The 9950-nt window shown below is 36.7% G+C and overlaps 2 protein-coding genes and 1 pseudogene across 2 annotated transcripts; 1 reads left to right on the top strand and 2 right to left on the bottom strand.

The window, feature by feature from the left end:
* Positions 1-2226, bottom strand: LOC106799203 (mediator of RNA polymerase II transcription subunit 6). Its single transcript, XM_014777373.1, has 3 exons — positions 2160-2226; positions 1006-1124; positions 1-162 (listed from the first exon to the last, which is right to left on the bottom strand). Exons 1-3 carry the CDS (start codon positions 2224-2226, stop codon positions 1-3), a joined length of 348 nt encoding a protein of 115 aa, XP_014632859.1.
* A 153-nt stretch (positions 2227-2379) lies between these two features.
* LOC100795025 (pentatricopeptide repeat-containing protein At4g26680, mitochondrial-like) lies at positions 2380-4235 on the top strand (annotated as a pseudogene).
* On the bottom strand, positions 4213-9266 carry LOC100801945 (glucose-6-phosphate 1-dehydrogenase, chloroplastic). Its single transcript, XM_014777636.3, has 10 exons — positions 8925-9266; positions 7691-7881; positions 7239-7333; positions 6969-7083; positions 6282-6487; positions 6063-6212; positions 5841-5961; positions 5457-5686; positions 5154-5354; positions 4213-4713 (listed from the first exon to the last, which is right to left on the bottom strand). Exons 1-10 carry the CDS (start codon positions 9133-9135, stop codon positions 4467-4469), a joined length of 1767 nt encoding a protein of 588 aa, XP_014633122.1. The 5' UTR covers positions 9136-9266; the 3' UTR covers positions 4213-4466.
* Between the last annotated feature and the right edge of the window lie 684 nt (positions 9267-9950).

The raw sequence follows: 9950 nt of genomic DNA, 5'->3' as shown, positions 1-9950 counted from the left end.
TCAAAATTTCATTCTTTTTGCTGGTCCTTGATCAATTATGGGATCAGCAGTAGGAGCTTGCGTTTCTGCTGCTTCCTGAGTTTCAGTGCCTTTCTCAGTTTCTGCTGTTAGAGGTGAAACATACCCTTCTGGAAATGGTGGTGGAGGAGGAGCTGGTGGTAACTGCAGCAGCAAGTTAATACTCATTTCTCACCAATAGTAAAGGACGAGAGCTTAAAAGTTGAGAGAAGAATGTGATAAAATTCCAATAAAGTTGCCAGTTCACGTTCAATTCATCACTATTTGTTTATATTTGTTCAACTGGAACTCTTGAACCTTTCAGGCAAAACCTCTTATGCATCGCCAAAAAAGAATAAAGAGCAAAAAGAGCATCTCATAAGCATGCTCATACCAGTGAAATAAAATTATGACAAAACAGCCAAGAGAAAAAAATTGTTTTAGCTCCTCCTAGTAAATTATCCAAGTTATTTATTAATCAAGCATTTCTATTTTTCTTATGGCTGGATCCGATCTCATCCCTATGGAAAGGAAAAAAGAATTTCATGTTCTTCCTTTTAGGAAAACCTTTCTCCAGCCCCCATGAAAAGCAAGAAAAAAAGACTCTAATTTTATGATCCGGTTGTTACCCATGAATGAAAGGGATGATCTCCTTAGTTCTTTCATTTGCAGAGTTAATACTACTCCTAATTATTCAAATAATTAAATGCATTTTGGCTTCTCAATATATTAAAATGCTTCAGCTTTTCATGTAACACAGTCTGTTCCAAATAATTAGGAGAATTTGATAGGACAATAAAGAATTGTTCAAAAGATGAAAGAATATTTTTTAGATAGTAAAGAGGCCCAGTATTCACAATTGATTGCGTGGATATTCACGACACAGGTTTTAGTTCAACCCTTGTACCCCTTTTTTTATACAAAAAAAAAATATTAGTAATTTTTAATAGTGTGCACACTAATTGTTCGATATGGAAAAATGGAAAAAAATATATTTTTTCAACTTACCCTGCGTTGCAAGGATGTAAGAATATGATCCACTCGCTTAGCTTCCTTTATGTCGATTGTCTCCTTAGCAGTCTTTGACTCCAGCAAAGCAGTCCCGTTTTCAGAATCAACTGACCCAGCTAAAAGAAATCACAATTCAGTTAAAGAGCACATAAGTATGAAATGTAACAGTTCTGTGGTTAAAAACCTCCAAAAACATGGCTTACAAGCAGGCAGAATCTAGATGTAAGGGGAATAAAATGGGTAATGAAAAAATAGACGGTAAAATAACAGTAGCAGAATTCCCTTATGCATGTTTTCAAGTTGCAACAGTGACTTACTGACATTACAAATGGCTTAAATGATACCAGCGATGGTAAAAAAAAAAAAACTGAATAATCGAACCGCACTGCAAACCAAACTGAATTAAACCAGAAATAACTGAACCTATTATAAAAGTGATCAAATATAGACAAAGGAGACAATGAATGCCAAAAGTTCTGGCAAGACTACAGGGTTGGTCACCTCCATAAGCTGTATAGAGATTATCATTTAAGTGTAGATGTTTATGAAGTCCTTGACTATTGATAAAGACTACAAAAGTGAAAGACAATTCTGGGAGGAAATGAGTGTAACATGCTTTAAGTGTAGATGTTTAGTATATGATAATCTCTATTTGATAATTAAAATCTATTGACTCATTAAGTTGATTTTTAAAGGGGAGTGTATAAAGCGGCCATTAAGAACAATGCAATGTGCATGGATTTGAACTAACCATGAATCAGTTTGGGGGTTCAAAACCAATTCTGAACTGTTTCAAACCAGTTTTAAAACTGCTTTCTAAACTGAGCTAGCTCAATGGAAAATGAACCAGTTTATGAACCTTTAAAATCAGTTCAATTCTAAAAACCAAACCACATTTGAGGTTTGGTTTGGTTTTCCAGCCCGAACCAAATCATGTCCACCCCTAAATGATATATCATAAACCTGACACTAGGATTTCTAGCAATTAAAAAACAAAAATTTAGCCCATCTCACTATCCACTTTGAAAGGTTATTCTCTTTAAAAGCACAAAGGGAAGGAGGCTACAAAGACTGTATAGCAGCTTGCCTTAATCAGAAATTAAGAACAAAATACTGCAGATGTTAAACTTTAATAACAACATTCTTCAAACTGTATCCAGTTTTTGCAGCTTTTCTATGATCTCCACTTACCATTTGATTTCCCGGCACCGTTGCCATCTTCCACTCCCAAGTAACTAACGAACACAGCCTTTTCTTTCACTCGGTTGGGAACAAATACAAACACGATCCCTTGAATCGGTTTCAAACAGAGTTTCAGTGGCAAATAATTTCATTTCAGCAACAATGCGAAAGATTGAGCCTCATTGATTTTCAACTCTGATCGAACCACGATCCAATTCGTTCTTCCCATCCGTCACCGAACCTCGAGGTCAGGATCTGGACTTGATCACCGTGGCACACCGCCATGTCATGAATCCCACTGGGAAAAGCTCCACACTTTATCCACCTCCCTCACACCCTTCCGTCTCAAACACCTCCTCCTCGCCCTCCGAAACGACCTCGTTTCGTCGCTAAAACTGTCCAATTGGGTACTCACACACAACCCTAAATTCCACACCCTCGCCAAACACCGCCTATTCAAAACCACCGAAAAATTCCTCACGCAAACCCTCTCTTCACACCCTCTTCGAATCGTCGTTGTTCTCCTACCGTCTCTGCAGCTCTTCCTCCCCTCTCGTCTTTGACGCCCTCTTCAACACCCTCGCCCACACCAACAAGTTCCGCCACGCCACCCTCGCTTATACCCTCATGAAAGAACACGGCTTTTCCCCCACCGTCGAATCCTGCAACGCGTTTATGAGTTCTCTCCTTCACCTTCGCAGAGCCGACATAGCTTTAGCATTCTACCGCGAAATGCGTCGTCGTTCTTGTGTTTCGCCTAATGTCTACACCCTCAACATGGCGATTCGTGCTTATTGCATGTTGGGGGAAGTTCAGAAGGGTTTTGAAATGTCATAGAAAATGATGGGCATGGTTTTGAGTCCTAATGTTGTGTCATTCAATACTTTAATTTCTGGGTATTGTAACAAGGGGCTGTTTGGATTGGCGTTAAAGGTTAAGTCTTTGATGGGCGAGAACGGAGTGCAGCCTAATGTGGTTACTTTTAACACTCTTATTAATGGGTTTTGTAAGGAGAGGAAGCGGCATGAGGCAAATAGGGTTTTCAATGAGATGAAGGTTGCCATGTAGCTCCCAATGTTGTGACTTATAATACTTTGTTGAATGGGTATGGTCAGGTTGGGGACCGTGAGATGGTGAGGAATGGGGTTAAGGCTGATATATTGACTATTAATGCTTTGATTTTGGGGCTGTGTAAGGATGGGAAGACAAAGAAGGCTGCAGGGTTTGTTAGGGAGCTTGACAAGGAGAACTTGGTCTCCAATGGAGTACCTTTTCTGCACTTATTACTGGGCTGTGTGTGAGGAACAACTCGGTGAGCGTCCCTTTCTTATTTATAGGAGCATGGTGAGGAGTGGTTATAGTCCAAATGAACACATTTTCCAGATGTTGATATCTGCTTTTTACAAGAATGAGGACTTTGATGGGGATGTGCAGGTTTTGAGGGACATGTTGGGCAGATTGATGAGTCCAGATTTGAGTACATTGTCCGAGCTCTGTGATGGACTTTGCAGGTGTGGGAAAAATCAGTTGGCATTGGCGCTGTGTAGTGTGGTGGAAGAGGCGTCTATTGCCTGAGGGGTTTGACAAAGAAAAAATAGCCATCACCCATCCAGAAAATGAGACAAGTAACTGAACTCTTTCAGAGGTAATTCTGTTCGAGGCACTTCAGATAGTCGATGTGGACAATGGACACCTCTCTCAACAGAGATTTGAACTTTAGTTCGCTACGCTGTGTGGGACAAGTTCCTTCTAGTTTGAATCTGTACATTACTTAGTACTTTCTTAACTTGTTGGTTGTACTACCTTTCATACACTAAACTCTAGAAGTTTCACTGTAAAGAATGTTCCATTAAATCAACCTCGATAGATACATATTTTGAGGTTGAGCTGTATTTGCTCCAATTGATGCTTCAGTTGTTATTCATTACTAATTTTATGATAGGTCGGTCAGTTAGTTAAGGGCTAGAGGCCTGGATCTCTTGAATATCCAGGGAATTTTTTAGTAGAGATACATTCAATCAATAAGAAATTTTGCCTTTCTTCCATTTCTGAATTCTGGTCCAGTTTCTATCATACTATGCAATAGTCATTATTTTAAATCAACTTGCCACCAGTGTGGAAAGCACAGGCTATAGTGCATTAAAAAGTATGCTATCATTCTATACGAAATTTCCTCCTTCCAACAGATGGCAAGGCAAGCACGGAGCTGTCCTATAATGTGATGGAAAAGAAACTGATAATGAGTGTGCTTGATCACAAGAGAGCTCTGCCATTTATTAGTCTTCGCCAAGATCTCCCCATCTTACATTGTGCTTTGCAGAAAGGTAATGTGCTCCAACCGGTCCTCTGCTACCATAGGGGTAGAGCTCTGGAGCAATCTTCTTGTTTTCAATTTCCTTTAGCAAAGGAGTGAATAGTGCCCAAGCTGCATCAAGCTCATCGCTTCTAATGAACAGCCTTCGCTCACCTTCAATGGCATCTAAGAGTAACCTCTCATATGCATCTGGTATTTCTCTTGGATACCTTCACAGAAATTGAAAGTTGTATATTAATGCCCTTATCAATAAAATGTATTTCGTCCAATATCATGACCATTCTTAGCTGATGGAATCTTATAAGATTGTTAAGCTATATTTCACAAGCAAGAGTTATCTCCAAGGATAATTATGAAGAAGGAAATGTCACAATAGAAACAAATTATTTACAAGGGTCAAAACAGTAAATTCCATGGGAAAACCTAACTCCAATATTGCAGGGAAGTGTAACTTAATATGCATCTAGTATTTTATAAGATACCTTCATTGAGAAAAACAATCTTCTGTGTCCACTGAGCTAACTATATTAACATTTTGACTTCAAATTTTCAATTTAAATTGAATTATCAGTAATGTTTAATCAACAACTTTTACAATTGAATTTAATTCAGCCAACTCTATGCAGAACATGTCTAATAGCTCTTATACCTTGCTCGGAAAAGCAAATTCAGGTCACTTCTGTCTAATCTCATTCCAAGACCAGGAACTTTATTGTTGATCTTCAAATATATAGCTTCATCAGGTTGTACACGAAGCACAAGCTCATTTGTGGCTTTGTCCAGATCAGTTCCAAAATTCCTCTTGTATAAGTTACCTGGGACGTGTCTGAATTGTACTCTGATTTCTGCACTGGATACATTTTTTTTGGAGTTTTCTTTTGTAATAATTCCAGAGAATGCACAGCAAATTCAAAGACATAATTTACCTAAATAAAGAAGAAATATTGCATACCGTTTAGTATGGAGAGCCTTGCCAGCTTTCATGAGAAAAGGAACCCCATCCCATCTGGCATTGTCAATAAAAAGAGCTGCTGCTGCAAATGTTGGAGTAAGACTACCCTTTGGAACAGTTGGATCATCTGTATAAGCAGGATGTGATTTACCACCCTTGCTGTGGCCCTTATATTGACCAACAACAACATTTTCAAGCTCCAGTGGTCTCATTGATCTCAGAACCTTCACCTGAGTTGAGACCATTCTCAGTAATCACTGAACATCATTATATTGGCTGGAATCTTTCCATAAGATTATAGGATATTTAGGAGGATAGAATTGAAGCAGTAATAAAATATTATTAAATAGGTTTACTATGGATAGACAGACAGAAGAGATGTACCTTTTCATTTCTGATGTCCTCAGCAGCCAAGCTTACAGGTGTTTCCATTGCAAACAATGCTAGTATTTGCAGAAGATGATTTTGCATTATATCACGAATGATTCCATAGTGATCAAAATAACTAAAGAAAAACACAAAGACAGTTCAATTAATTGTGTGAATTATCATTTCTCTGGAATACCATCAAGAAACATACAAGACATAAAATTACTCAGTACTCACCCCCCTCTTCCTTCAGTTCCAAAATCTTCAGAAAATATTATCTGCACATTGCGAATGTAATTTCGGGACCACAGAGGCTCAAAAACAAGATTTGAAAAGCGAAGCACTGATAGATTCTCCACAAGCTCCTTACCCAAGTAATGGTCAATCCTAAAGAAATTCCAATGAGTCCAAGCTTTTTACTTTAGCTTGTTAAAGTAAGAAAAGAATCAAATGCACCTGAATATTTGGTCTTCAGTGAGGTACTGCTTCAAACTCTTTGTTAGCTCACTAGATGATTCTGAGTCACGACCAAATGGCTTTTCAACAATAACCCTTGTCCATCCATCTTTTGAAGAAGCTTTAAGACTAGCACATCTCACCACATCCACAAATATGTTTGGAGGTATTGACAAATAAAACAATCTGTTTGACAGTTTTCCACCCTAGAAAAGACCATTGTCAAATATATCTAAGCATAGTTTCAAGATCAATTATTAGTATAAATTTAATTATGGGAATATAAAATCTCTTTTGTAGCATTACAATTTTAATTTTCAAATCACCATCTGCTCTAAAGGTTTTTGCACCCTATTCTACAGAGAAGAAAGATCTCTGAAACTCAGCACTCAGGCTTTGAAGCAATAATGAATTTTTTTCTGAAGCCAGTTCAACTTCCAGGTACTACTTTCAGAAAGTAGTAGTGACACACCCGAGTAGAAGAGATTCATGTTTAGATTAGGCGTATTTCAGTTTTTTAAACATTTATGTTAAATTTGAAAAAAAAATAGCATATAAGATCAGATAACATGATTTATCTAATTATCTTGCATTTTTGTTATTGTGTTTGCTTCTGGTGGAAAATGTCTTCCAGTTTTTTTTTTTTCATTTTCTGATCTATGGAGAAGAAGATGGTAAATATATTACCTCTTTCTCTCTCAGCTTGCTATCCAATTCTGAAAAGTGGTCCTCAGAATTGTATTGACCAGAATGGTAAAAGCATCTTTTTAAGAACTGATCCATTTTATCTTCGCAATTTTCCCTGCATGTTAAACTTGCATCAATATGCATAAAATGAAAGGAAGCATGGGAAAAGTATAAGGTGATCGCTGCAAAGGAAGCATGTTAATCTTCTTTCTCTTCAAACATGATTGGTTACAAGATTGTACCAAATAGTATCGCTGCAATGACATTTACCTCTTATCAATTCTGCATGTTAGTGTCTTGCTAATCATGTTCCTTAATTCTTCATCGGTCATTTTAGTCCGAGCAAATCCGAACACAAGAAAATTCTGCATAAAGATTACAACCATGCAGACTCAAACTTAATGCTCCAAAACATTTAAATCATCTAAAACATCTCAAGAGGAGTGCTATTGGCACACTCTCTAATACACTTCTTCTAACACTCTCCACTATTGGTTAAAATTTATTGAAAACTAGAAAATAAGAAGGGAGACTCATTAAATAAGAAGTGAGACTCACATAAATTTATAATTTCTAATAAATTTATACTAATAGACCAATAATAAAAAGTGTGTCTAAAATAGTGTCTTAGAGAGTGTGTTGCTAGCATTTCTCAAAATCTCAATTCCCCAATGTTTTAAGTGTCATTGCCAAATGAAACTAAATACTATGACAAGTTGGACCTCAGGTAGCCAATCTTCATAAAAAAGAGCAAAGAGTGCTGGAAAAATCTTCTTTTTAGCAAGGTCTCCAGAAGCTCCAACAACAGTTATACTAAGGTTGGATCCGGTATATTCTGAATCTGGAAAGGGAAATGGTCCTTCAAGTGGTTGGGGCTTGCCATCTTCTTTGGCCAATGAACTTCCAGCTAAACCTACATAATATGTGAATATATGATATATATGACTTTGGCTAAGCTAAACAACTTTAATTAAATACAAATGCAGAAGTTGTCAACAGTCATACAAACACTTGAAGCAAACAAGTAAATGGGCCTGCAACATAAGATGAGTTCAGAGCAATAGGATGAAATAAAAAGTATACTTTTCAAAAAAGTAGAGTATGATTATTGGAATTATTATAATTCGTGGATCCAATCTTGAACTGAAGCTTTAATCACAATGACACTTAATTACATAGGGGCAGCAAGATGCCATGAAGCTAAGGGAAGGAGAAGAGCACAACATGTTGTGATCCCTTGGCAATAAGGAATGTGGATTTTCCTAACTAGAGAAATATCAAAATAATAAAAATTGATGAAAATAACAACACATTTTCTCTCAACCTGAAGTCATCATGCCCAACTCTAGCCGAAATTTTCAGTATGATTTGATTTTTGCACTGGTAGAAGCAAATAATATTCCTAGTTTAAGTATGAGGATCGAAAATGATAAGAGGGCCAAAATGTTGTCCGGAGAGCAAAGGAAGAAGCTTCTACATAAAGACTATAGTCTGAAAGTCTGAAGTCTTTTTCTGAATAACAATTTGATTACCAAATACGGGCAATTCAACAATAAAACTTATTGTTTGTCGATGTGATATCAGCTGGCTTACAAACAGAACATGGTATACAATGGAAGAATAGATGTTCTCTAGATAAAATTAAATCGGGCAAATTACATTAACATCCCTAAGATTAATTCAAATTATACACAATATCCCTCCTTATTTCACTACAAGGATAACAAGGACACTGACCAATTTACCACAAATTTAATTAAAAAGAGTAATCAAGGGCCACATGGAAGAACAATTGCTAGATCAAGCAACAAGGTATGAGGAACCATTTCAATCCAGTTAAAAATTCAACTTCATAATATATCCAAGACATTATAATGATAATGATAATAATAATAATAATAATAATAATAATAATAATAATAACAGATAATATAGAAATGAGGTTGAAGAACAAACCGTCATTAGAAGAAACAGCATTTTGCGGAAGCCCATTTGAGGATTTGAGCTGAAAATGGTTTCTAGCTGGATTTCCAGGGCGTGTGCAAGAAAGCCATAGTGGTGAGTAAGAGTTTCCTGTTACTGCAGTGAATTTAGAGACAAGTTTTGGTTCATTGCTGAATGCATAGGACGTGACTATGGTTAAAGAAGGACACAGAATACTGGCCATGCTAATTGGTCTTTAACAATTCACAAGAAAACCATAAGAACTGAACAACAAAGTGAAAATCCTAGTTCAGAAACAGGTAAGTTGAGTTCAGTTTATATAGTTAATCGTTGAAGTAAAGTAGAAGAAGGATAAATATCTTCTAAGTGTTATGATTTATGAATGTTACATCATTCCAAAATTGCCCTTTGGGTTCGTGAAACGACCACATCATCAAATGAGAGCGGGTGAGGGGTTGCTCTGTAAATGCGAGACAAAATATCCTGAACGAGAGGCCCAAGTTTTTCTTACAACTTTTTATTTTTATTTTTTCAAATATCTAAAACAATAATGTAAAATTTTTCAATTATCGGCAATAAAAGAACGAGAGGGCCCATAAAATTAAATGAAAGGAGGCATGAATGCTATGTATAGTATAGTAATCATTCGGTGATGTGGACCAAAAAACAAATGTCTCAGAAGAATGGGCTAGTATTTCTTTTTGATCAAGAGTGCTGCTGCTAGGTGCACCCAGCATTATTGTTGGTGCACCCAGCACTAATCACAAAAAGATAAAAATACCCTTTACGGATCAAGTTGATTCGTAAGTTAATTTTTAAGACTTACGGATTAACTTGATCCGTAAATCTTTTACGGATCAAGTTGATCCGTAAGTTGATTTTTAAGACTTACGGATCAACTTGATCCGTAAGGAGAGAAATTAACAAAGACAATTTTACTATTTTCAAAGAATACTGGGTGTACCTAGCAACACTCTTTGATCAATCATTCTATTGGGTATTTAGCCCATCTTCAATTTTAAAAAATAGTCTCTTCCT

This window comes from Glycine max, chromosome 7 (genome assembly GCF_000004515.6).
Source record: "Glycine max cultivar Williams 82 chromosome 7, Glycine_max_v4.0, whole genome shotgun sequence".
Taxonomy (NCBI): Eukaryota; Viridiplantae; Streptophyta; class Magnoliopsida; order Fabales; family Fabaceae; genus Glycine; species Glycine max.
Note: the sequence above shows the minus strand (reverse complement) of the source record. Positions and strands in the feature narration are given on the sequence as shown.